Here is a 27,849-nt window from a genome sequence, read left to right as displayed (position 1 = left end):
AAATGGAATTGAAGTGCTTTATTTAGAATCTGAAATGAAAGTTCACACTTTTAGTGCATTGTACGTTTTACTGTTGTTTCCGGGGACATTTATTTATAAACCATAATATAGCTTGATGTGGATTTGTATAGTTTATAAAAAATATTATAAAGCATTGTTTTCTAAACTACAAAGACTTGTAAGCATGTGTATAAATCTTTATCAAAAGGCTTCCGAGAAAACAGTAATTAAATGGTTTAGCAATTCTTGTCATCTCCACACTCCTGCATCGTTTAATATGAAGATTTCTGTCTAAGCTGATGTTAGAAAGCTTTCTTTACCACAGAAGGCTCTAAACAAAAAGTATATATAATTCCCAAATAAATAATCCATGCAATCTACCATTAATCAAAGAGTACAAGTTTGGGATAAACAAAATAAAGAAAAATGATATGCATCTCCTTTGTGTATTTCCCTGAAGAGCTCAATTAAAGTACGCTGTAACATTTGTAGCTATCACTGTAATACATTGACAGTCTATTGTGCGTTAACAGACAATGTGCAATAACAGATATTGTGCATTTTAAGGCCCATACTGTCCCAAACAGTACCACTGTGTTAAAGTTCAGAGCTTTTGTGCCAGATTAACACCCTCTGAGCAATTAGATGTACTTGGGTGTTGGATTTGACAAGATGGTGTGAAGCAGAGAAAAACATCTTCCAGCCACTCCCGTTTTCGGTACTGAAAATGCTGAGACTGTGGAGGACTTCAGTGCAAAAAGGTTCTGTCAGTTGTAGAAAGTGCTGTAGCAGGTCCGTCAGCTTAGGCTTGGACTGAGCAGGAAAGCTCCACTCACACATGACAGTGCTGTAATTTGGTTTCAGGAGTATGGTTTGCATTGTTAATTTTTTCTTTTAGCTAATACACAAAATCCCAAGCAAAATTCTGTGTTTTTCCCTTGTCATCATTTCACCTCAGGGTTCTCTTTTCGCTCAATTCAATTTAATCCCATCCTCCTGTCCTTCTTCCTCGTCCAGCTCTTCAATGTCATCTAACGCCGTTGCAGATGTGGTATCTCCCATTGGGGAAGAGTTTTCCACCTGTGTATCTTGCTCTCTGCCTGAAATCTTTTTCTGGAGTGAAAAGGTTTGGATTTTTGATGAATGGAGCGATAAAAGAAATGGACAGATAAATAGTACATAATGGACAGATATGTAAAGTCACTATAAATTCCATGACTTGATCTTTCCAGACAAGGTAAAGCTATTAAATTTGTCTTATTCACTCACCTGCTGTCGATACACGCAGCATGCCCCCACTGCCACCATTGTGGCTTCTCCCACGAAGCCGGCCAGTAGTGAGCCCACTCCTAATGTAGCACCATGTACACTGTACAGAAATACACACAACATCACAACCTAAGCATTCTGCAAAACACACAATTATTATTATTATTATTATTATTAATACTTTTCTCTTTATCCTACATGCTCAAACACACAGACATCTCTCTCTCTCTCTCTCTCTCTCACACACACACACACACACACACACACACACACACACACACACACACACACACACACACACACACACACCAATCCCAAAAAATAGCCTAACTGTTCTATATCGCAAAGAAGTTAAGTCTACAAACAAAGCCATGACCAAGCAGGAGGTGTGTGAATCATTGGCTGGTCTAACACGTGAGGGAAAATAAAAAAAAGTTTGCAAACATTAGTAAATAAGTGGATCTTATATATAGTACAGAACATGTATATTTTATGTCAACCTCTCACTGCATTACCATCTGTACAGTGACTGTCTTTAAGCCTAGCTGTGTATTTGTAGCTAAGGTCTGTGAATATCGAGCACTGATCCATAATTGCAGTCACACCAGTCTCAAAATCCACAGACAGAATGGTGTTAAGACAAATGTGCACAGAAATCTGAAATTGGGAGGTCGTTACCACACAGTTCCCTGTGTATTATAAAAATAGGAACATTTAGCATATCCCAAATTAAAGTTCACAATATATTCTCAAATTATACATAACTCATAAATGAGGAGAGTTGCTAACTTATTAAAAGGCAATGCGTTCATCTTAAATTACATTCTACTGAATCCAAGGTAGAGCAGTGACATGTTGAAAAACACTGTTTATTCTCACCCCATGTAAGGAAGCACTATGAGACTAATGATGAGCACGATTATCCTCAGCAAAGAGCTAGGAGCCAGCACAAACGTCTTCCTCAGCGTCATCAACCAGCCTGTCAGATGAGCTCGAATGGTCACTAGAAAGCACAAAGCAGGTCAAAGGTCACATAGATTGTGTTTATATGGTGAAGGAAAGTGCTCTATAGTGACTGAATCACCTTTTAAAGAATTTCAGTCTGCATACCTGAAGAGAAACCAAAGAGTAATGACTGGGCAACAGAGCTATCACATATTATATATTTAATATATGATCAGTTAATTTTTTAAATGGGAAACCATTTTGGAGATACATCAGTCATCACCTAAAGACTGTTAAAATGCTGTTAGATGACCATCCACCTGCCTAGCACCTGAGTCTCTATATTATTCCTTGGTTTGTCTTCTACAGCATGTACAGCTTATAAACGTGTCATCTGATCATCCGGTGAGATCAATGCCTGCTTTCCATTTCCTATTTCAAAGCTATATTTTAAAATACTGAAATAATCTAGCCACAGGGGTTGCAAGCCAATGTCCCCAGCACAAATAGAGAGGATTGCATCAGTAGGGGATCCGGGATAAAACGTGCCAAATTTAAACGTTAGTTGTCAGTTTGAATTCCCCACCAGATTGGTCAAGGACCGGGTTAACAATGACCGCCACCGGCACTGTCGACCTACAGGGTGCTGGTGGAAATTGGGCTACTGGTCGAGGAAGGAGAGGAGGGAGAAGGGTTTGTAGACAGATCGAGAAAAGGAAAGGAGTATGAAAATAATGTTGGTACACTAAAAGGGAAAGGAAGAGAGCTGGTGAACATGATGGAGAGTAGGAATTAGATATACTGTGCAGGAGACCTAATGGAAGGGGAGCAAAGTACATAGTATTGAAGTGAGTTAGACAGGGTAATCAGTTTTAAGTTTGAAGGGGTAATGTTGAATATCGTCAGTGGTTATGCTCCACAAGTAGGCTGTGAGTTAGAAGAAAAAGAGAGATTCTGGAGTGAGTTAGATGAGGTGATGGAGGGTATTTCCAGATAGGAGAGAGTATTGATTGGAGCAGACTTCAACTGGCATGTTGATGAGGGGAACACAGGTGATGAGGAGATGAACACGATGGCGCCGGTGAGTTCGGCTGCTGTCGCAACTGCTCCGGTTACTCTTTGTCTTTTTTTTTGCTCATTTTCTATATTTATTTACATAAATACCGCTATATTTATACAAGATGGGCATCATTAGATATGACAGAGCCACTCATATACATTTACATTTACATCATTTGGCAGACGGACGATTTATCCAGAGCGACGTACATAAGTGCTTAAATCTCTAACATTGAATACATTAATGCTGGCTCACTAGGTTACATACTTAAGATACCATGAGTTTAAAACATTTGTTCAAAGTTACAATGAAAAAGTGTCAAAGATTATTATTTTTTTTTAATGCAAAAGATAGGGAAAGAAGTGCTAGTTGAAGTGTTTCCTGAATAAGTAGGTCTTCAACCGCCGCTTGAAAATAGCCAGTGACTCAGCTGTCCGGACCTCTAGGAAGTTCATTCCACCAGAACAGAGAAGAGTCTTGTAGTATACTTGCCTCTTACCCTGAGAGATGGTGGAACCAGTTGAGCAGTGCTGGAAGATCTGAGGGTGCAGGGTGCAGTGCGAGGAATGATGAGGGCTTTGAGGTAAGAGGGAGCTGGTCCATTTTTGGCTTTGTAGGCCAGCATCAGTGTTTTGAATCTGATGCGTGCAGCTACCGGAAGCCAGTGGAGGGATTGCAGCAGCGGGGTGGTATGTGAGAACTTAGGCAGGTTGAAAACAAGCTGGGCAGCTGCATTTTGGATCATTTGCAGAGGACGAATTGCGTTTATAGGTAGACCTGCCAGCAGAGCGTTGCAGTAATCCAGTCTAGAAATGACAAGAGACTGACCAAGTACCTGAGCAGCCTGTGTGGACAAAGATGGCCAAATCCTTCTAATGTTGTAGAGAAGAAACCGACATGAGCGAGTCACATTAGCAACATGAGAGGAAAAGGACAGTTGATTGTCTGTGGTTACCCCAAGGTTGCGAGCTGTGGCTGAAGGGGAGATCAGATCGTTGTGCAGGGATATAGCAAGATCATGACCTGGGTATGAATCACCTGGGATGAACAGCAGTTCAGTTTTGCTAGGATTGAGCTTTAACTGATGAGCAGTCATCCATGATGAAATTTCTGCCAGACATGCTGAGATCCGGTCAGAAGCTGTGGCATCTGAGGGTGGGAAATATCTATTGGTGTACAATCCACTCACCCTTTGGCACTTTTAAACACGGACCCATGCTGGCCGAGTGAGATCCTGAGGAAGAACAAAGGACGCGACACGTACCGGCGTCCACGAGGGAAACGAGCCGGCGTCAAGAACAGGCTGAGGGGAGGCGCACATCGCGCTCCCTTACCTAGTATCCTGTTAGCCAACGTCCAGCCTCTGGAAAACATGCTCGATGACCAGAGGGCAAGGGGCACTTTCCAAAGGGACATTCTAGACTGCAACCTTCTCTGCTTCACCAAGACATGGCTTAACCCAGCAGTATTGGACCACGCAATCCAGCTGGCTGAGTTTTTCCCGGTTTACCGCATGGACAGAACACTGGAGTCGGGGAAGTCAAGGGGAAGTGTAGGGTGTCTGATGGTGAACAACCACTGGTTCGACAGCGCGAGCATTGTTCCTCTTTCACGCTCCTGCACACCAAATCTGCAACTACTGACCATCAAATGTTGGCCCTTCTATCTACCTCGGGAATTCAGCTCGGTCATAGTCGGTGCCGTTTATATTCCACCTCAAGCAGACACGGACACTGCAGTATGGGACTTACATGAGACACTAATGCTACACCAAAGACAGCATCAGGACACTGAGCTCATTGTGATGGGAGACTTTAACAGTGCCAACCTCAAGCATGCACTACCGAACTTTCAGCAGCACATCACCTGCCCCAACAGGGGCAAAAGGACACTGGACCACTGCTACACATCATCCAAGAACAGCTACAATCATGTCCACCCTTTGGGAAATCGGACCATGCCACCATCTTTCTCATGCCTGTATACCGGGCATAACCAAATGGCGGACCGCGGTCCGTATCCGGACCGAGTGAGGGGTCTGCCCAGACCCGTTAAAATTCTAATATTATCATATTAAGCATCTCCTTATTATAATCTAATATTATAAGATTATATAAGCTCTTTGATATTAATAAAAAGATAAATCTTTCATTCATGCACAGTTAATCTAGTTATCACGACAAGAGCGTCATCAAAAGCCAAGCCAAAAACAGATTGTTTCTGTTCCATACTCCAGAGCAGAAGGTGGCAGTAATGCACCTAATTATGCTGGCAGGACAATTAAGATTCAAACTGCTGGCAGGAAAGTTACATGCCCACTTCTCTCACTAGGAACGGAAGATGGAAAGGGAGTAAGGAGAGGTGGAAAAAGGGAGCTGCTCAAAGCTCTGCACTTTTCTTTTATTCAGTTAAATTCTGCCCTGTTCTATTTTACTTGAAATGTTCTTTTGCCTAAGGTTCCTGTGTTATTAATGTAGTTAATGTTTATAAAACGGGCAGCTCAAAAGTCTTTTGTTTCATTTTTTTCTTAAAGATTAAAAGCACTTTTATTTTATTCAAAAGATTCTGAATGTTTTACATTACTTGAAATATAAGCCCTAAGTTCAGGCTGCTCAAAGCTGTGTTTGCACTTTTTTATTTATTTTATTCAGAAGAAATTCAGTGTCTGTTGTCTGTTACTTGACATGTAGTAAAGTAACTACAGTATTGTTTTCCATTCAAGTGCCATACAAGTTCAGACTTTGAAAACACTTGAAATTTAACAATAAACTATATAGAAATGTATGTGCGTTATTGATTTTATTATATATATATATATATATATATATATATATATATATATATATATATATATATATATATATATATATATAATAAAGAAAGCCATGTAAATGATAGGAATATCCAGAATGTTTTTCTTTATTAAAAAGTGAATTGCAATTCTCTAGAAAATTTTCTTGGTCTTTATTTAACTATGAATATGCACTAAGAAATGTGATATGTAATAAATGGGTTTTGTTGTGGTCTTGCTGGGATTATACTAGCATCCAAAAGACAACATATGTTGACCAGCACACCAGCATCCCAGGCTGGTCGGCCAGCACACCAGCATCCCAGGATGGTCGGCCAGCACACCAGCATCCCAGGATGGTCGGCCAGCACACCAGCATCCCAGGCTGTTCGGCGAGCACAACAGCATCTCAGGATGGTCGGCCAGCACACCAGCATCCCAGGCTGTTCGGCGAGCACACCAGCATCTCAGGATGGTCGGCCAGCACACCAGCATCCCAGGATGGTCGGCCAGCATACCAGCATCCCAGGATGGTCGGCCAGCATACCAGCATCCCAGGCTGTTCGGCCAGCACACCAGCATCCCAGGATGGTCGCCAGCATACCAGGTTGTTCGGCCAGCACACCAGCAACCAGCACCTAATTCTGGACCAGCATACCACCATCCCAAGCTGGTCGGCCAGCACACCAGCATCCCAAGATGGTCGGCCAGCACACCAGCAACCAGCACCTAATGCACAACAGCATCCCAGGCTGGTCAGCCAGCACACCTGCAACCAGCACCTAATGCTGGATCAGCATACCACCATCCCAAGCTGGTCGGCCAGCACATCAGCATCCCAGGCTGGTCGGCCAGCACACCTGCAACCAGCACCTAATGCTGGATCAGCATACCACCATCCCAAGCTGGTCGGCCAGCACATCAGCATCCCAGGCTGGTCGGCCAGCACACCTGCAACCAGCACCTAATGCTGGACCAGCATACCACCATCCCAAGCTGGTCGGCCAGCACATCAGCATCCCAGGCTGGTCGGCCAGCACACCAGCAACCAGCAACCAGCACCTAATGCTGGACCAGCATACCACCATCCCAAGCTGGTCCCAGAATGCAAAACATACCTTATGCTGGCCCAGCAATGCTGGGTTTTTTAGCAGGGAAGAGAAAAGAATATAAAGAAACATGGTGGTGGATTGTGGAGGTACAGGACAGCATTCAGAGGAAGAGGTTAGCTAAAAATAAGTGGGATGTAGAAAGGACTGAAGAAAGTAGACAGGATTACAAGGAATCACAGCACATGGTGAAAAGAGACATGGCAAAGGCCATTGTTAGATATGGCAAAGGCCATTGTTAGACATGGCAAAAGCCAAATTAGCGAGACAGAGAGATAGAAATGGGAAGGATGTGCAACAGATAAGGGTTATTAAAGATAGAGATGGAAAGGTGCTGGCAGGTGCGGAGAGTGCGCAGAGAAGATGGAAGAAGTATTTTAAGGAGCTGATGAATGAGGAAAATGAGAGGGAAAGAAGAGAAGCGGTGAGTATTGTAGCGCAAGAAATAGAAAAGATTAGGTGGATCTGAGGAAAATCAAAAGTGGAAAGGCTGTTGGCCCAGATGACAAATCTGTGGAGGTCTAGGAGAGACAGCAGTGGAGTTTCTATCTAGATTGTTGAACAGGATCTTAAAGATGCCTGAGGAATGGAGGAGAAATGTTCTAGTGCTGATCTTTAAGAACAAGGGTGATGTGCAGAGTTGTAGCAACTACAGAGGTGTAAAGTTGAGCCGCGCAATGAAGTATGATAAAGAGTAGTGGAAGCTAGGTTAAGAAAGGAAGTGAATATTTGTGAGCAGCAGTATGGCTTTATGCCCAGAAAGAGCACCACTGATGCAATTTTTACTCTGAGAAAGTTAATGGAGAAGTACAGAGACGGTCAGAACGAGCTGCACTTAGCCTTTGTGGATTTAGAGAAAGTGTATGATAGGGTGCTCTGGTACTGTATGTGAATGTCAGGAATGGCAGAAAAGTACATCAGAGTAGTTCAGGATATGTATGAGAGGAGTATAACAGCAGTGTGATGTGCTGTAGGTCAGACAGAGGAGTTCAAGGTGGAGGTGCAGCTAAATCAAGGACCGGCTTTGAGGCCCTTCTTGTTTGCTATGGTGATAGACATTTTGATGGATGAAGTCAGACAGGAATCTCTGTGGACAATGATATTTGCAGATGACATTGTGATCTGTAGTGAGAGGAGGGAGCAGGTGGAGGTCTGCTTTGGAAAGATGAGGAATGAAAGTCAGTCATAGTAAGCCAGAATGTGTGTGTATGAACGAGAGGGAGGGAAGTAGAACAGTGGGGTTACAAGGGGCTGAGGTCAAAAAGGTGCAGGAGTTCAAGTATTTGGGGTCAACCATCAAGTGTGGAGTCTGGAAAAGAGGTGAAGAGGTGAGTGCAAGCAGGTTGGTGTGGGTGGAGAAAAGTGTCAGGAGTGTTGTGTGACCGAAGAGTGTCAGCAAGAATCGAAGGAATAATGTACAAGACAGTAGTAAGCCCAGCTATTCTGTATGGGTTAGAGACTATAGCAGTGAGGAAAAGACATGAGGCACAGATGGAGAATGTTGAGGTGACGAGGATGGCCAGAGAGGCTAAATCGAGATGGTTGGGACATGGATGCTGTCCATGATTCGCTGCAAACCCCTAATGGGAAAAACCGAAAGACCCCCTTGTTTTTTTTTAAACCATACATCCACTATTGTAATCCCTTGTCAAATTTATACACACTATACTGGAATTGCAATAATAAACATGTGTAGCTGAGTGGTGGAGTTGCATGTAACATGACAAAGCAGTAACTGATGTTGGAAAGAATTATTTTAGCTTCCATGCACTTGCAGAAGTGGCATCAATTTAAGCAGCATTGTTGTTTATGCATATCCAGTGGATTAAAGCGACATTCACTAGATGGCACACTATCCCATAGTACTATACTACAGTACAGTACATTAACCATCTTTTTTCCACAGGTACCTCATCACATGGACATGTTGTGGCCATACAAAGTTATTCTGATCACCTTTATCCTGTATGATTTCTCCTAAGACGTAACCCAATCTATTTGAGATTTTAATTTTGAACTCTTCTCTAACCACCATATATAAATAAATATGCCTATAAAAAGGCATATGGATATATTTACTTCAGGTAAACCCTATACTAACTGTCAAGCATATGGTAGAGCAGGAGTGTGAATTTGGGCTTGTTTTGCAGCCACATGAACTGCAAAACATGCAGTCATTGAGAAACTGATGAAATCCACTGTACACCAAAATATTCTTGAGACAAATGTAAAGCCATCAGTCAAGCAGCTTAAACTGGGCCAAAATTGGGTCATGTAACAGGACAATAAGCAGGAGCATAACAGCAAATGCACAACAAACTGAATGGCTACAGAAAAAAAATAAAAAATAGGAATGGGCAAGTCAAAGTCCAGACCTCAACCTCAATGAGCATCTGTGGTGGGATCTTACAAGTGCTGCGCATAAAAGAATGCCTGTTGTAGCTTGTTTGTTGTTGTTGCCTGAGGTTATATGTTTGTTTATAGAAGTTGGTGAGGACAACAGACTTGTTATTTACTTGTTATATAAAGTAGCATGGATATATTAAGACATACAAATCGGTGGACATTCTTTTCCCCCATGAGAGCATTTCTCATTTTCAATGTGAGTAAGTTAATTAACCAGAAAAACAGAATGTCTTTTTTTCTTATTCCAAAGAGTTCCAATAACTCTGAATTCCATCCATCCATCCATCCATCCATCCATCCATCCATCCATCCATCCATCCACCCAACCACCCATCCATCCATCCACCCATCCACCCATCCATCCATTTTATGTTGGCTTCATGTGTCCAAGCAGTAGATGTGTTGCATATGAAATCTAACCTGGAATAGGGAAGAAGGAGAATATCAGAAGAGGAACAGTGCAGAGCTGAGCAAAATTCGCATCCACTCCAATTACATTCACCAGGATCAGCTCGGACACACCAGGGGTCCAGAACACTACGAAGCATAGCTAGAAAACAAACATGTGCAAGTGTTAATACCTCATCCTTACAAAGCACTCTGCATGGCTTCAAAAAAACCAATAATACACACAAAGCTTTTAACATTTTCTAAACAATCTCCTCCTGACAGTCATGCTCTGGAGTGTTTGTTGTCGCCGTCACGGATGTTTTTCTCATTTATGGTGTTTTGAATGCACTGTGGAAAGCATGTTTTGTCATTGTTCATGCAGAGACATGCAGCCAGAAGCCATCCTGGCATGAGCAGCACTTCTTATGCCATGCCCACTCTTCAACTGTTAGGATCTATCACTGTAATTTAAGCCTGTGCTTGGTGCAGCTAGACATGCCTGTGTGTCCTCCTACACATCCTGTTATTGGACTGTAAAAGCTCTCCGACTGCACCAGGTATCAGGCTTCAAAGTAACATATCTTTAACCCTAAATCCCTGTCTTATCCTTGCCAACCCAGTCTTATCCCTGATTGTTGGATTGTGGTGAAAACAAACTGACAGGTATATGGGTCTGTGAGCATTAACTATAGGCATGTTTTGGCATGTTTTTGAGGGTTTATTCTGGTGAGAGTTAGATTTTATGGAAATACCAACTTTACTAAACCTCTTAAATCAGTACTTTGAGCAAAAACATGGATAGATGCTTACGAACTTAGCGAAAGCCATTACAACTTTCAGTGATTACGATATACAATGTGTCAAAACACTACCTATATTTCCATCATCTAGTATTAAATCAGGGTTATACTGTAGAAGAGAAGCCTCTTACCATTAACACAATAAACTGAAATGGTTAAGACAGAGGAAATAAAATAATATATTTTTCTATAATTATATAATAACAATATTTAATGACCACTTGTCATAAAATGCAGATGATAAAAGTTTACCTGATTTCCAGACCAAAAGTTCAACATATTGTTAAAACCCTTATACCAATAAAACTGAATTGAACTAATAATAGGCAAGTTTTACTATATCATAGTACAAACTAAATGTAGACAAAATTCTTAAGTGTTTTCAGATAAAAATGAGTTACAACTTTTACAATTAACTGCAGTATATGAAACAGACCAGGCTGTTCTACTCATTCACAAAAATATTCGCAGTTTTACTAAACCGTCAAGTTGCAACAGCAACCTTCTCATTATCTCACCACAAAGTTCCACTCTTATTTATACTGTAATCATTTTCATGATGTAGATGTAACCAATAGTAATTTGAAAAAAAAAATTCTCTGCTCTTAAGTATCCACACAATTCGAAAAACAAGTCTGATTTTGTGATTTGAAATAATGTTAAAATAAATATATATACCTACTAAGCATCCATATATATTTATTTCTCAGGTTTTCAATATTCACTGAGATCACTGAGTTCAGTGCAATTGGGGAAAAGTTGTGCCTCTTTGGTAAAACTTTTGGATACAAAAACAACCAGTTATCACTGAGGTAATATTTTAATGCATACAAAACAGGTTTGAAAAAAAATGTGAAAATAATTGTGTGTGTGTGTGTGTGTGTGTGTGTGTGTGCGCGCGTGTGTGTGTGCGTGTGTGTGTGTGTGCGTGTGTGTGTGTGTGTGTGTGCGTGTGCGCGCATATTTTCTTCATTTGTTTTGTACATCAGACTATTTCACTATTCAATGTACAATGGTTTGCATGAAATGTTTCCAATGCCAACAGACACAGAGACACATCTTGGATGAAAACAGCTTTTTGATTGGCAGTTGACTGTTGAACTACTTGTACATGTGCCAGTTCATTCTAGCACAAAACAAGTGTGCTCATGCAGCAAAAATCAAACGTCAGTCTTTGGTTAATTCTTCTTCCCATTCCAATTAAAGAGCATGTGCCTACAAGACAAATCTCATTTGATAAATAATCTGAACTGCTTCAACATGCACATGCTGCAATTGCCCCAGTCTTTTGTAGGTCATAGGTCTTAATGAAAATCCAGGCATAAAAACAACAAAAAAAACAGAAGGCATCAATTAAGCTGTGGTAACAGATAAACAAGCTACAGTCTACTGATAGTATTGGGGATATCATTTGGGATGTATTTGGGGTCTTTTATCTGTCTCAGAACTCAGGACCGGTCAATATACAGTTGTGCTTAAAATGATTCATACTCTTTGGACAAATCAATACATTTTTTATTTTTTCATTTACAAAAGCTACTTTGGTGAAACTTCTATTGTATTCAATATATATTAGTTTCTGTGCACAAACCCACATATGTTTTAGCTAAACTTCATTTGTATACCAATAGATAAGGCCAGAGATTCTCTCTGTTCAAAATTAATCATACCCTATTTCCAATCTTAGAAAAAATTCCTTCTTTTGCAAAAGTGTACATGGTTTCACAGTCCAGAGACTATAATCGATTTCATTAATTTAGGTCTAATCAATTAAGGCCTAATAATGTTAAATGGTAACACCTGCTCTGTAAAGTATAATTATGAGGCAAAAGCTTTAATTCTTAGTCAATGTCACCCTGGGCAAGAATAAAAATTCACAGTCATGCTTTTTGTATGTGTGTTGTCAATGCCCATAGTGGAGACAAAGGCTACAAGGCCATTTCGAAAGAACTGGATGTTCCTGTATTAGCCGTACAGAGTATCATCAAGACATTTAAGATGATCAACACTGTCAGAAACCTGTATGGGTGTGGCAGAAATTGCAAAGTATTCTTTAAAGGTCACTAGAAAGATCTGCCACGATGCAAACAACAATTCTCGTGTCACCATAAAAGCTCTAAGTAGACGCCATGAACCAAACATGGGAGACAGTATCAAGATCCACCATCCAGCAATTTCTCAAGACACCACTCTTTACCTGGAACATAGGGATGTGCACCTAGCCTTTGCAAGGGTTTACTGTACCTAGATAAAGAACCAAACTTTTTGTCATCTATCCTCTTGTCAGATGAGGCTAAACTGGAGCTCTTTGGACATATAGACGTAACGTTTAGCATAAAAAAGGAGAAGCCTTCTGTTTTCTGAAGAAAACCTTGAATTCTAAGTATACCATCACAACAGTCAAGCATGGTAGCAGTCACATCATGCTATGGGGATGCTATGGGGATGCCAGTGGTTCAAGTAACCTTGTTAAGATAGATGGTATCATGAAAAAGGAGGACTATCTCAAGATAACCTGGCGGCGTAAGCACACAAGCTTAACCTGCAGGGAATTGGACCTACCAGCTCAACCTGCCAGAGATTTGGACCAACCATGCTTCATGCTAATGACCTGAAGCACGTGGCACAAGTGGTCAAGCAGTGGTTCAGGGGTAACAACATGAGAGGTTCCATAGTACAGTTCTTCCTTCCTAAAACGGATAAAACCCTCCAACAGTCACAGTCTCCCAGAAGCCTGTTGTAGGAAAACCACCCTTAAAGACTCCAGACAGTAAAAAGACAGTAAAAACCCATCTCTCCCAAAAAATATGACAGCATTAGGTTTACATAATTGCATCTAAACAAACTAAAAATGCTTTGTAACAATATACTTTGGACTAATGCAACCAAGGTAGAGATCAAGCACAGTGCCATGAGGACGACACAACTGTTATTTAGGCCATGATAAATAAAAACATGGTATTAAAGGAAGCTGTGCCTCCTTTTTTGACCATACTAAAGTGAGACAGGGTTAAGAAAACTCCTTGCTGCCTCGCCTGGCCAATCATAATACAGTACTCCATAACAGAATGTATACATCACCAATGATGGCATTATCTTCATAGATAGAAATGATAGCTACACCTTGTCAGTTATGTTTACACTTTCATTGCTGTACATTTCTGGAAGAATTATTTTTAGCTAATTATAACTATATAAGAATCCCAAAATATCAATTCCAAATGTTAAATGGTTATGTCATTACCATAGCAACAAGCATGAGAGTCCTGTCCAGAAGGTGTTTTGGACAGGACACAAATTTGCATCCTGTATCTGCCTCAAAATATTAATTTGATGTTCATTCTAATTTTAGATAAAGTGGAATGGGCTTCAACTCTGTTTTCACAAGAGAGTAAATTATTACTAGGAGCATCTCAGCTAAAATGCAAATGCAAAAAAAAAAGCTTCTACTTTGAAAGCCATACAGTAGGACAAGTTCTTATTCTTTTAATTAAATAATCTTTAAATGGATTCTCCTTCTTGTTTGATCAGATGTGGATCAGTTTGTATTATTTCATCTGACATATATACAAAATGGGATTTTTATTCCAATTGAAATGTTATAGTAAGATTAATGTGTTACATGTAAACATGTCAAATGTTTATGTTCAAGAAATTACATTAACACTTTCAAAGCAAATTTTAATTGAAATCATCAATGTGCTCTTCATTAGATTTCAGCTTTTGTCAGCAATAAAGCAATAAAATGCATAGCGCAATATCCTAAATAATAGTAATTATAGTATTAATAGTAAAAATAGTCCTCCTAAATGATTTACAGCCATTCTTACCGTTACAGAGAGAGTAAAGCAGGCTAAAGTGAACCTGTTGATATGGGATTTTGTCACTCCAGCTCCAGCAGTTAGCTTGTTGGATGAGTTATTCTGGATATGGAAAAGAAAAATATTGTTGTTACAAAATGCTGAAGTCATGCAAAAAAGATTTGCTTGGCAGGCAAAATAAATATTATAATAATAATTCAGATACCAATCATATAACAGAGAGAAAACATGGGGCTAATCGGTCAAACCAGTTTACTATCATGTATAGTCACTTGGCTTTTGCATTTTCCTCTAGGGTCTATGTACATTTTCTCCATGCTTTGTATAAACTAAGAGCGCTGTATATGCATGTGATACCCTGCCGCAGAATGACTTTACATTCAGTGTATATACAGTGGGGCAAAAAAGTATTTAGTCAGCCACCAATTATTTTCTGCTTGGTTGGAATAAACACCTGGACCCACACCAACCCCTTGGATTGGACACTTCTGCTCTAGATCCTCTGAGACTATGACCAGGAAGTAATGACTACAAAAATCAAATCAGTGAAATTTTAGATTGCAGTATACAAAAACAATGGACCTGATGGTCCTTCTTTACGTCTCCATCCCCTTTTTTTGCTAAAGGATTTCGGAAAATACGGTAAAATGCTTGAATTAAATCCTACAATAGAACTCACTCACTCACTCACTCATTTTCTACCGCTTATCTGCACTACCTCGGGTCACGGGGAGCCTGTGCCTATCTCAGGCGTCATCAAGGCAGGATACACTCTGGACGGAGTGCCAACCCATCGCAGGGCACACACACACACTCTCTCATTCACTCACGCAATCACACACTCCAGACAATTTTCCAGAGATGCCAATCAACCTACCATGCATGTCTTTGGACCGGGGGAGGAAACTGGAGTACCCGGAGGAAACCCCCGAGGCACGGGGAGAACATGCAAACTCCACACACAAGGTGGAGGTGGGAATCAAACCCCCAACCCTGGAGGTGTTAGGCGAACGTGCTAACCACTAAGCCACCGTGCCCCCCAACAATTTATTTACACACAAACATTTAAATTGATATTTTTTTTTTATCAAAAGTTAAAAGGTTTCCAGAATAAAACAGTACTTTTGTGTAACTCTGTGTAATCTAAAAACAATTAAATGAACTCATACTAAATGCTTATGACAATATTTAACATATACTCATTTAGAACAGTTGTCTACATATACAATCATGAATCCAAAAAAAAAAAAAAAAAAAAGAAAGACATTTCAATCTCTTCATAAGGTCACACATAATATATCAAAAGGACTCTGTGTCCTCTTCAGTCTAGCCAAACACAAACAGCTGAATCATAGACTTTCGGGTAGGTTCAAACCACCGCAGGCAAGTCACTGTTATATCGCTGCTATGTAATTAGCTACAGGTGTGCATAAAGGTACACTCTTTATGAAAAACATGTTGGCGGCAATGGACAATGTGTGTTGATCTGAGAAAATTCCACTCACATTGTGCAGATCAGGGCATGTCTTCAATTATTTGTTCAAGTCACCTTAAATAACCCTTCTAATTGTACATACTATACACTATATATTTTATCTAGCAAATTAACTTAACCCTAAATACACCTGAGTACATTTAGGATCAGTATGATCGAAAACTATACACTTAAGAGTCATTTATTTCACCATTACAAGACAAGTGTGCATATTGTAGTGTGTAAATATTACACAAAAATAGAGACTGGTTCCTGTTGCATAACTGTCAGAATGACAAATCAAATCCTGAAGAATCGGAATAAACTGGATCTATAATTGTATAATTGCATTTTTTAGTCTTACTCAAATAAAATTGTAAAAACAAAATGTACTTTTACTTTATTACATTCAGCTATGTTCTACGTAGTCTGACCTACATTTTGTGTGTAGATTATTCTCAAATGAAATTCAAATGAGTAATTTTGCACTTTGCATGTCTTAAAATGCCACCATATTATATCCTAAGCATTTTCTAGTGAACATCTGTCTGTGGCAGTCTGTGGCATTATGGACCAGCACATATTGAATGCATTCAGTATAGTGTCATCAGTATCATTTGGCACTTTTGCTTCAGGGACAATATCCTTCGTAACACTGATGAGACCAAGGTGATGTTTACATGCACAGTGTTCATGTTGTCTATCAAAAAACAAAACACACCACAAACACCTCATACTAACAGTCAAGTACAATGGTGCCTGGGAAATTACCAATCACTACATTGAACTCCAATGTATTCCAAAATATTCTTGAGACACATACATACATACATACATACATACATACATACATACATACATACATACATACATACATACATACATACATACATACATACATACATATATATATATATAGAAAGAGAGAGAGAGAGAGAGAGAGAGAGAGAGAGATGTCAGAGACCAGCTGTGAAAATACTTTTGTTTTGATGTCGTGATGTTGTTATCAGCAACAACTTGAGTGAGAAGTAGAATTTCTCAGTATTTGGTACAGTATGTCCAAATTCAAACAGCTGTCATGGACCAGCCAAGAAGGAGTAAAAGCTGTTGATCCATCATCTATGTAATTGGAGTGGAATCATGTTTTCTAGGTTGTCGAGGATCAGGAGTAAAACAAGGAAACACACCTTGTCAAAGGCTGGATAGACAGCCCGTAGTTCGGTCAGCCAACCATAGGGCATGTGTCCCACTGGGTAGGTGGCTGTGAGCACTGCTACAGACTTCCAACACACACACACAAAGATTTAGTGCATCTGAGTAAAAACATTGTGCCTATTTATTACAAGCTAAAAGTCAAAACCACTGACCTCAGTGGCAGCAGCGCTGCCTTTGAGATCTCGAGACACAAACAGGTTAACGACAGGCCTGCTGATCCTCTGGGTGGCCAGTATGAGTGCAAGTGGCCACCAGAAGTTTAACATCTTCCTGACGGTGGTATCTCCCTAGAGAATAATACAAACCTAAAGTGAGAAATTAATCCATAAAGCAATAGTGAGGTCACACCAACTATTGATATTGATTTGATTTAGATTTTTTTAGTTTGCTCCCTCTGCATTTTAAAATTGCTAAAAAATAATCAAATAAAAAGATCTACTTTTGAAACCATTCTTACTTTACAGCATTTCTGCACACCTTCCTAAAACTTTTGCACAATACTAATATATAAATATTCAGTCTAACAACACGATCAAAAGTTTGATTTTGTTTTTATACAACAGTTTTACAAATTAGAAATTCATATTGAATAACTGCCATGAACACAATATAATGCAATAATTTGTGGGGAAATAGAGGACTGCTAAAGTTTACACAATACAAACAGTAAAATATCTCAGTACTGTTACATTAAACTTAAACACTCCTGGAAAGGAACTCATTCAATCACATAAGTGGACTGGAACTGTTGTATAATGAAGGAGGAAGGTCAGCTCATTAACAAAATGTGAAAATTTGGTATTTAACAACATTTTTGTTCCAAGTTACACACTGCTCATCTTGCATCTGAGGTGGGTAAACATTAAATAGCTGTACCCCCATGTCCTGGCTCCAGGAGTCAGGAATGTTGTCATGAACTTTGCAGTAGTAGCCCAATCCCACAATGCTAAAGCGCACCAGTGCTCCCATGTACAAAGGCAGAATTGGAATGAGCAAGGGTTCGGCACACTCCAGGTTGCTGTGGAGTAGGACCACCACAAATATGATCTACAGAAGAGAAAATGATTGTAGATGAAATCCTGCTGTGGATGATGGACCTGGTCTTAAAACAGTACTGAGTTAACCATGAAAGTATATGATTCTCACAAACATGACAATGCAAAGGATGCGGGGAAAAAAGAACCAAAAGAAATGATACGACGAAAATATGGTGGTCATTACATCGAAGCCTACTAAGCATTTTCAGTTGCATAAAAGAACTTTTGACTGAAATTGATTTTACCCATGGCAGAACTATCAACAGTCTGAATCAACTACCAGTTTTATGTTCATCCCACACTATTATCTAAATTTTAACTGATAGAAATGCTGAGAGCACAGAGTGTGAGAGATCTGATACCTGCGCTACAACATCAGAGATGGAAGCCGAGCCAACCAGCAGGCTGTGTTTGTGCTTTAGCAGGATGCCAGCATGAATCCATGCCTATAGGGGAAAATAAAAAGACATAAATAAAGTCTTATTCTTGATGAACACAATCTAGTCTAGTAAATGAATTAAGCCTTAGCTGGAGAATCAGGTTAAATATTAATTGACGTGTGTGTCAATAAAATGCAGAACTAAATATTGTATTAAAAATAAATAAATTAAATAGTGTTTAGTCCCTACTGAGTCTGGTTCCTTTCAAGGTTTCTTCATCATATCATCTCAGGGAGTTTTTCCTTGCCACTCTCACCTCAGGCTAGATCAACTATAATGTTGTGTTTCAGTGGGAAAGAATTTGTGCTACAGATCTGATCCAAATTCTGATCCAATTTCTAAAGTATTCACACCTAGTGGTTTGAAACCCCTGAATTAATTCTGGTGCAACCAGTTACAGTCCAAAGTCACGTGATTTGCTGAATGAAGCTCACCTGTTTATTACAAATAAAGATCTCATAGGACAAAAATAAAAATGAAACTGAAGGCTCCAGCATTTGTTAGAGAACACGCCTTACAAAACTGCATCATGAAGACTAGAACAAGTCTGGGATATAGTGAAGTACAGGGGTAGAATCGCTTTGTTATTTTACATTTACAGCATTTGGCATACGCCCTTATCCAGAGCTACGTACATAAGTGCTTAAATCTCTAACATTGAATACATTAATGCTGGCTCACTAGGTTACATACTTAAGATACCATGAGTTTAAAACATTTGTTCAAAGTTACAATGAAAAAGTGTCAAAGGGTTTTGTTTGGTTTTTTTTCTTTTAAATGCAAAAGAAAAAAAAGTTATTCTTGTTTTCTTCTCTAACTAATGCCTACCTTACCAAATTTTTATTCTTGTACAATATATTTTTAATAAAAGATACAAACAATAATATAAATTAACACAAACAAACATGTCAGTTGAGTTCAGTTGCAGTTGTACTACATCGGCTGCTGGTAAACAAGTCTGGTAAAAATGCACATCTTAAAATAATTTTTCATTCGTAAGTTGAGATTTCCAGTCACAGAACACATTTCAAGATTTTTCTAAATCAGTGCAAATCTAATTTTAATCGTTATATATCCAGGTGCAGCTTTCCAGTATTTTAAACAAAGATGAGAAACCATCAATTTTTTATTTATTAATTCAATTTAATATCACAATAATTTAAGAACTGCACAATAGTACGAAAGGAGAGAGATATACCAAATATACGAGGGTGTAAAAATGTTTAATAAATAAACTAAACTATGATAATAACCTATGATTGTAATAACTTGTATAACTTGTATTTGTTTCCTTGATGCAACATTTTTATTAATAGTATTTGGTATGTGATGTACTAATGCTACCTTACCTAAGGAGTTAAACAAGTCCTGATATGACACATCAGTTATTAAGTGACTTCCTTCCCTGTTTGTTGCATACATGTTTATAAAAAACAAAAAAACTAAAAACGTTGAACAATGTTTTTGACTCATGGTATCTTAAGTATGTAACCTAGTGAACCAGAGTTAATGTATAAAATGATAGAGACCTAAGCATTTCCGTATGTCTCTCTGGATAAGGGCGTCTGCCAAATGCTGTAAATGTAAATGTAAGTGTTCCATAACAATGAGAAGAAAAAGTTCAAACTTCATATCTGGACAGATCGTTTGTTACTTTTTAACGCTGACATGCATTTTTTGTTACTGTCACTATGTTCTTTATGTGAAAGCTATTATTGCACTATAGTCAGAGTGTTGATGCCAGAGTCTACACAAATAGGGGCGCCTGAATAAACAATTAACAATAAGATTATAGTTTAATTTGCACCAAATCAACAGGAAAAAGGGAACTGTATGAACCTCAAACTCACCATGGCATCCAGCAAAGGGAACACTGCAAGGTAAAAAAATGCCTTCCGTGTCTTTTTTCCAACAGATTCGTCTACATGGTGGAGTTTGTTGATGAAGTAATATCCTAAATCTGTGTAAGCTGTCACACAAGAACACATTTGTAATGGATTTAAAAGCCATGGAGTCACCAGGTGCTGTATTGTCAATTCAATCAGATTCTGGCATTGTATCTTGCTTAAGACTCACTACAAAGCAGGCTCTAACATCATCTACTGTTATCACTGCACATGTATTTCATGAGTGAAGAATTCAAATAAATTCAGTCTGTGGAATTCTGAAAAATACAATCAGTTACCTGCAGAAAATCCCAAAACACACACCTACCTATAAGAGTATGGAAGATTGCAGCTACAACACCGGCTAAGACCATACACAGCACTGCTTTCCTTCTGTCCTTCTTGCTGTTTACCAGCACCAGCCCAACACTCTTAAAGTCACTCATGGGCCCAGTAAAGAACTTCATAAGTGAGTAGGCCAAACCGTAGCTGGCCAGCATCTCCACGCGATCCTCTTTTACTGAAGCGATTCCTCGGTTCAAAGCCTGCCAAAGATACAGATGAGTTACAAACACAATTTGTGAGATTTTCTTTCATTTACCATGATAAGTTTAAATAACTGAGACACCACTGTGACACACATATGACTTTTCCATCAGCTACTAAAGGTGATTATTCTATAAGATAAGATAAGATAAGATAAGATAAGATAAGATAAGATAAGATACCTTTATTCATCCCACAGTGGTTACAGCAGCAAAGAAAAATGTGCAAATATAAAATAAAAGCATAATATAAAAAAGAAACATAGTATGAATACAAATATACACAGTACAGTGTACAGAAACAAAAGAAAAGAAGAAAACAATGTTAGTTACACTTTCAAACAAACAAATTGCACAGTTTTAAAAAATGGTGTTATTGCACAGTTGCTATTGCACAATAATTTAAGTTCTTGTTACTGCACAGTTTTTTTAAAAAATGGGTTATAGATATACTCTGGGAATGAGATCATGTAAGACAAAATAATTCTCAGCAGTGGGCGTTTTTTATTTTCAGGCGGGTGGGAGAGAGAGAGCTGCTGGTCAGAAATGACAATCAAGGGACAAAGAAATACCATGTTTAATAATTTGGCAGTGTATTAGACCCAGTACACTTGAGTGGTGCTGTTCAACATGTTTACAATGCTCTGTATTTATCTTTAGTAATCCATGCAATAAGAATATCTACAGTTTATTACATAAACATATGTTTCACTGTCACATTTCATTAAATATCTACCTGTCAGTTCGGGACCTTCTAAAAATAAACACACACACACACACACACACACACACACACACACACACACACACACACACACACACACAAGCCTGCATGCACACAGACACACACTCGGGCACACAGAAATATTTGTGAGCATAAAATTAATTTAGATTACAGTACACCGCACTGTCCACATGCACTACAAAAATTAGGGATTGTGGCCATCCTTAAAACTATTCTTGTTTGCTGTAACCCGACCGACCCTCTCAATTTAGGACCGACTCAATTTTTTCTTTTTATTTTTTGCTTTAAGTCCGACTGACTTGCCGGTTGTAAATTTGCCTTAAGACAAACCTTTTTTTTTAACTTCAAACAACTAATACAAAGGCAATAAAATAACATTAACGATATGCTAATTTGTTTAAAGTCATACCTACGTAATCACCATCACCAAAATTGTACTATTTTTAGGGCCCAAGCCCTATTGTTTCTGCTCGGGTTTATTATTTTCTTTTCTTTTTTTTTTTTTTTTTTTTGCACACATTGGCCAATTGGGGTCCCTTAACATGCTCGAAAACTCTTGAAATTTGGCACACACATCAGAGTCGGGCGACGCTAGGCTTGGGCAAAGGCTGGAATAGGGGCGTGGCAGGGGGGCTCTGTAGCACCTCCTGTAATGCAAAAACAAACATTTGTGCACAGATCGGGCAATTATGTACCCACATGTACGAGAGTTGGTAAGCATATAGATTTCATCGACCTGAACAACTTTCACGCTCTAAACTATGAGCTTCGCCCAACAGGAAGTCGGCCATTTTGGATTATTTCATAATTGCATGCGGTGAACTTTTAAATGCTCCTCCTAGGACATTCATGCAATTGACATCAAATGTGGTGAACATGATGCCGAGACATTGCCCTTGCTAAATTCCGAAAGGATTTTTGATATCTCAAACGGTGCTGCCATGGCGAGGCGACAAATTTATGGCGAATTCAGAGAAACAGGAAATGTCTAATATCTAAAGCAAAAAATGTCTTATCGTGATGACACGCGATGTGTATGTTCAGCCAAGGATTCCGATCGCATCGATGTGCCCATTGTGAATCTCGGACATAGCGCCACCAACAGGCGCCAGGAAGTTTGTCAGTCACAACAGTTGCATGTGGTGAATTTTTAAATACTCCTCCTAGGACATTCATGCGATTGACACCAAAAGTGGTCAACATGATGCCGAGACATTGCACTTGCTAAATTGCGAAGGGATTTTTGATATCTTGAACGGTGCTACCATGGCGAGACGACTAATTTATGGCGAATTCAGAGAAACAGGAATTGTCTTCTATCTAAGCCAAAAATTGTCCTATTGTGATGACACGCGGTGTGTATGTTCGGCCAAGGATTCCGATTGCATCGATGTGCTTATTGTGAGCCCCGGGTATAGCGCCTCAAGTGGAGGAGTTTAAGTATCTTGGGGTCTCGTTCACGAGTGAGGGAAGGATGGAGAGGGAGATCGACAGGCGGATTGGTGTATCTTCTGCAGTGATGCGGTCGATATACCGATCTGTTGTGGTGAAGAAAGAGCTGAGCCATAAGGCGAAGCTCTTTATTTACCGGTCGATCTACGTTCCTACCCTCACCTATGGTCATGAGCTTTGGGTCATGACCGAAAGGACGAGATCCCGGATACAGGCGGCCGAAATGAGTTTCCTCCGCAGGGTGGCTGGGTGCTCCCTTAGAGATAGGGTGAGGAGCTCAGTCACTCGGGAGGAGCTCAGAGTAGAGCCGCTGCTCCTCCACATCGAGAGGAGTCAGCTGAGGTGGCTAGGGCATCTGTTTCGGATGCCTCCTGGACGCCTCCCTGGGGAGGTGTTCCGGGCATGTTCAACCGGGAGGAGGCCCCGGGTAAGACCTAGGACACGCTGGAGGGACTATGTCTCTCGGCTGGCCTGGGAACGCCTCGGTATTCCCCCGGAAGAGCTGGAGGAAGTGTCTGGGGAGAGGGAAGTCTGGGCATCCCTGCTTAGACTGCTGCCCCCGCGACCCGGTCCCGGATAAGTGGTAGAAGATGGATGGATGGATGGATGGATGGATGGGTATAGCGCCACCAACAGGCCCCAGGAAGTGTGTCAGTCACAAAGGTGGATTTTTTCACAGTGGACATTCATGCGATTGAATCTAATGCAAAATTGTGAACGGATTTTTGATATCTCAAACACTGTTGCCATGGCATCCTGTCAAATTTTACTTTTATTTCAGGCATATTTAAGGCTTTTGGCGTGCTTAGATTAACTTAATTTGACACATACATCACATTTGTCGGCTGTTAACTATGGACAAAAAGGTCAGACAAAGGTGTGTCTCTAAAATGGCTCACTAGCGCCCCCGTTTGTCTAAAATGTGGGGTTTCATTTACCTACAGTCCCCAAATGGGTCAGTAACAACATAAAATAGTCCACTGATATCTACCCACTTGATGCACTTGCCCACCGTGCATTGTTTTCTGGGAGGCACCTTATAGCGATTAAAAAAACGTGCGAGGGCACGCCATCGCTGCTTGCAGCTATATTTTACATTGAAACTTGAAAAAAAAAAATAGGCCTACCTACCGACCTTTTTTTTTTTTTTTTTTTTTTTTTACTGTTACTGCAAACCAAAATATTTTTAAGGATGGACAATTTAAAATTGTGTTAGATATATCAGCTCTGAAATTCTAAAATTCCTTAAAAAACAAAAGTATGATTAATTCATGCTTTGTAATTATTAGACATTAGCTTTGAACCTGCAGGCAAGCTGAAAAATCAGCAGCTACAGGTCAATTTTTAATAAAGTCTGCTGAATACAGCATGTTTTTTTACCCCTCTATTTTTTTATACCATGGTCAAGCCACAAGACCAGCTGCTGGCTAAGCCCCTACATTTAAGATGAAAAATAAGGTGCAGAATGTGCAAAAATAACGGCAACTAAAAAAAGAAAAAAAAAGACCTATTGTGCCAAAATGAAAAAAATATTTCCATGAAATAGATGCCTATGAGGCTCTGCATTTAAGGAGGTTTTGGTGCATTTTAGTAATGATCACAGGGTTTACATTAAAATGTTTACAAATACTTAAAAAATGGATATGGAAATCAGTCCATAAAATATTCAAGAGAGTCTTAATTATTAGAAATAACCTACTGCCTCTCTGTATTTTGTCATATGTGTAAGAGGAGTTTTATTACATAGAATGACAAGAAAAGAAGCTTTACTGCATTATATTTGGCTGGAAAATAAAGCATATGTTACCTTATACATTCTAAAAATATATACAGTATAACTTCCTAAAATGCCAATGTTATGTTCTAAGATCAAGACTACACTTCATACATAGCTATTGAGGTGAAATCTTTCAAAAATGTGCAAATTATCATAAAGTAAGAGCATATAAACACCATTCATCAATGCTTTCCTTACATTTAAGATAAACTGGTTTTAAAAAGTTTTCATCTATTTCATTTATACCAGCAAAGCTTTTAGCTGAATTACTTTCACAGATGTTTCCTGATTATCACAAATAAAGAAATGTGGAGAGATTGTAAACATCCGGACATTTATTAGAACAAAATCAAAATATTGTCAGTTCAAAAGTTTGTATCTCCCTTTTCTGATGGTGAAGTAACTCATTTACAAGTGTTACACTCTAATAAGTCCTCATTCTAATTCCATTCCTGTAAATTCCACTGAAAAATTAATGAGGTGTTTTGAGTGACTACTGACTTTTTACTGACTACTGACTTTTTACTGACTACTGACATTGTAATGTTGCTAACTGAAAGATATAATACAATATTCAACTAATTTCTTCACTTTTATGTATGAATTGTGGGACAGCAGGTTTTTTTTTAGTGTCCCATTTACTGCAGTTCTAAAAAGTTTATGTAACACCTAGTGGTCAGAATTAGAAACTGCAACAACACAAACACCACTTAGGCAGGAATCACGGGTTAGTTGTAAAATTTACTAGATAGCAGCAGCCTGTTTAACTGTAAAAACCTCCCTGAATCAGTTGTGTAGCATTATAAACGTTATCCTACGCCACCAAAACCTTATGCTCAGTAGCTTCAGCACTTCTAATCAAAGTGGAACTGAAGAATTTAACAGATGAAATTAACATTAGGCAAGAAGAAGAAGAAGAAGAAAAAGAAGACGACATTGGGATGATCTGTTACCATGGAAACAGGCGACACATGAGCCATTCAGAATAGAAAACATTTACTGTCTTTTTTTTTGTTTTTTAATCATTTTTCTTGTTAACATTTCCTATACACTGTGTATTAGAGTTCGATAAACAATAGCAATAGTATGGTAATAAGATTACGAGTGAAATTCGGATTAAAACGGTTAAAAACACGGTGTTTCAATAGCAGAACATTTCTTGTTTTCTTACCTGTTCCCCAAAATCGATGGCTATGTTGGTGATAGCCAAGGGAACCAGGAATCGGACGAGAGGCCAATAAGCAGTAAGACATGTCAGCTCCACCATGATCCTAACAAAATAATAAAGCAGCAAGTGCACTGGATTGTACCTTCTATGTTCACTGCAATACTTAGCACTTAGCACGTAGCTAACAGATGATTCATATTAATCCAGGAACCATGTAACGGTGGGACACAGAAGGTCATCCAAAAATATTATAAATAACAAACAAATCTTAAGGCTAACTCAATGTACCGGTACTAAACGCAAAACGAGCGGTGACAGCTTGTCTTTTTAATTCATAACGGCATACAGTAACTGACGTGAAGGGCAGCAGCACCACACTGACCTGTCTGTAGGGAGGTCTCTGCTTTTAGGGCGCACGTGGGGGATGTAAAAACACCAACCCGCACACGCCACTAATACACGTCACAGGCCACGCCCACTAACCTGGACTCTATGTTTACTGCTAATAAATCACAGCTACTTAATAAATCACAGATCATAAACGTTTATTTACATCCTCAACTGATCTAATCAACAACATCCAGGACTCAGCATGGTCTGTTATTCACACCTTGGACATTAATAAACAAATGTCTGGCAATAAACCTGATTCTGATGCTCATTCTAATGGAAATAATGGAATAAAAACAGTAAATATATATTTATATAATTATAAAGTACGAATCCAAGTCAAGAACTCTCTATGTGTTCCTGATTTTAATGTAACGTGCCCCAAAGTTAACTGTTTGTTTTGTTTGTTTGTTTGTTTGTATTTTTGTCTTCATCGTAGCTCTTAAACTAGAACATTGAAAATGTTAAACAATGGAGCTGCATCTGTCTTCTATTAGTTGTTCTAGTTATTTTCTCTCAATCACAAACAGACAACGAAGGGTTTAATCTCAAACACAATTTACCTCGTAATATTATGAAATAAGTTAAGAATTATGACATAAGTATTTATTTATACTATTTAGAATGAACAAACAGGGATAAACAGAATTACCTTTGGTTTGTTGAGGACATATACATATTAAGACCCAGTATCATGTCATACAAGCTTTCCATACTAATAACATTGGCATGAAAATACCTTTACGGCACTTACACTGAGTGATCATATATCATGCAGTTATATAGCTTAAATAATAAATATAATTACAGAATGAATCCTGATCTACTTTAATTTTACTCTTACTACAGTAAACCTCCAGCAAGCTGTGGCATTATCTCTCATCTCTGTGCTTATAGTCTAGTAATCTGAAGTATTCAAAGTATTCAAAGTCATAATATGTTCCAGTTAAGGCCTCGTACTACACATTTAAAGAGTGACATACCACAAAGTTACAGTGTAGAAGTATGCATAATATTTCACAATACAAACATAGTACATAATACAAAGCCCTTCAACCCTTAAGCCTCTGGTTCTTCACACACTATCGTGTAACTGTTAGTGCGTGTGTCTGTGTGTGTGTGTGTGTGT

General features: G+C 39.0%; 1 protein-coding gene across 2 annotated transcripts; it reads right to left on the bottom strand.

Annotated features, from left to right (window-relative positions):
• Positions 1-3: 3 nt before the first annotated feature.
• ankha (ANKH inorganic pyrophosphate transport regulator a) lies at positions 4-26,787 on the bottom strand. 2 transcript variants are annotated; one of them, XM_027173279.2, is made up of 13 exons: positions 26,713-26,787; positions 26,334-26,433; positions 20,972-21,188; positions 20,608-20,726; positions 18,680-18,763; positions 18,157-18,327; positions 17,433-17,567; positions 17,253-17,345; positions 14,601-14,693; positions 10,001-10,130; positions 2,149-2,272; positions 1,270-1,369; positions 4-1,113 (listed from the first exon to the last, which is right to left on the bottom strand). In XM_027173279.2, exons 2-13 carry the CDS (start codon positions 26,427-26,429, stop codon positions 973-975), a joined length of 1,503 nt encoding a protein of 500 aa, XP_027029080.1. In that variant the 5' UTR covers positions 26,430-26,433; positions 26,713-26,787; the 3' UTR covers positions 4-972. The 2 variants fall into 2 exon arrangements, with proteins under 2 accessions (XP_027029080.1, XP_047664765.1); XM_047808809.1 differs by lacking the exon at positions 26,713-26,787 and adding an exon at positions 26,619-26,637.
• Positions 26,788-27,849: the final 1,062 nt, after the last annotated feature.

The sequence above is a fragment of the Tachysurus fulvidraco genome, chromosome 25 (genome assembly GCF_022655615.1).
Source record: "Tachysurus fulvidraco isolate hzauxx_2018 chromosome 25, HZAU_PFXX_2.0, whole genome shotgun sequence".
NCBI lineage: Eukaryota > Metazoa > Chordata > Actinopteri > Siluriformes > Bagridae > Tachysurus > Tachysurus fulvidraco.
Note: the sequence above shows the minus strand (reverse complement) of the source record. Positions and strands in the feature narration are given on the sequence as shown.

Excerpts from the sequence above, each read along its gene's own strand:
- ankha (XM_027173279.2), bottom strand. The coding sequence starts at position 26,429 with ATGGTGGAGCTGACATGTCTTACTGCTTATTGGCCTCTCGTCCGATTC. Across the intron at positions 17,568-18,156 it reads CCTGGAGCCAGGACATGGGG|GGAGATACCACCGTCAGGAA; the intron begins GTACAGCTATTT and ends ATTATTCTCTAG. Across the intron at positions 10,131-14,600 it reads GCTTTACTCTCTCTGTAACG|CTATGCTTCGTAGTGTTCTG; the intron begins GTAAGAATGGCT and ends TTTGTTTTCTAG.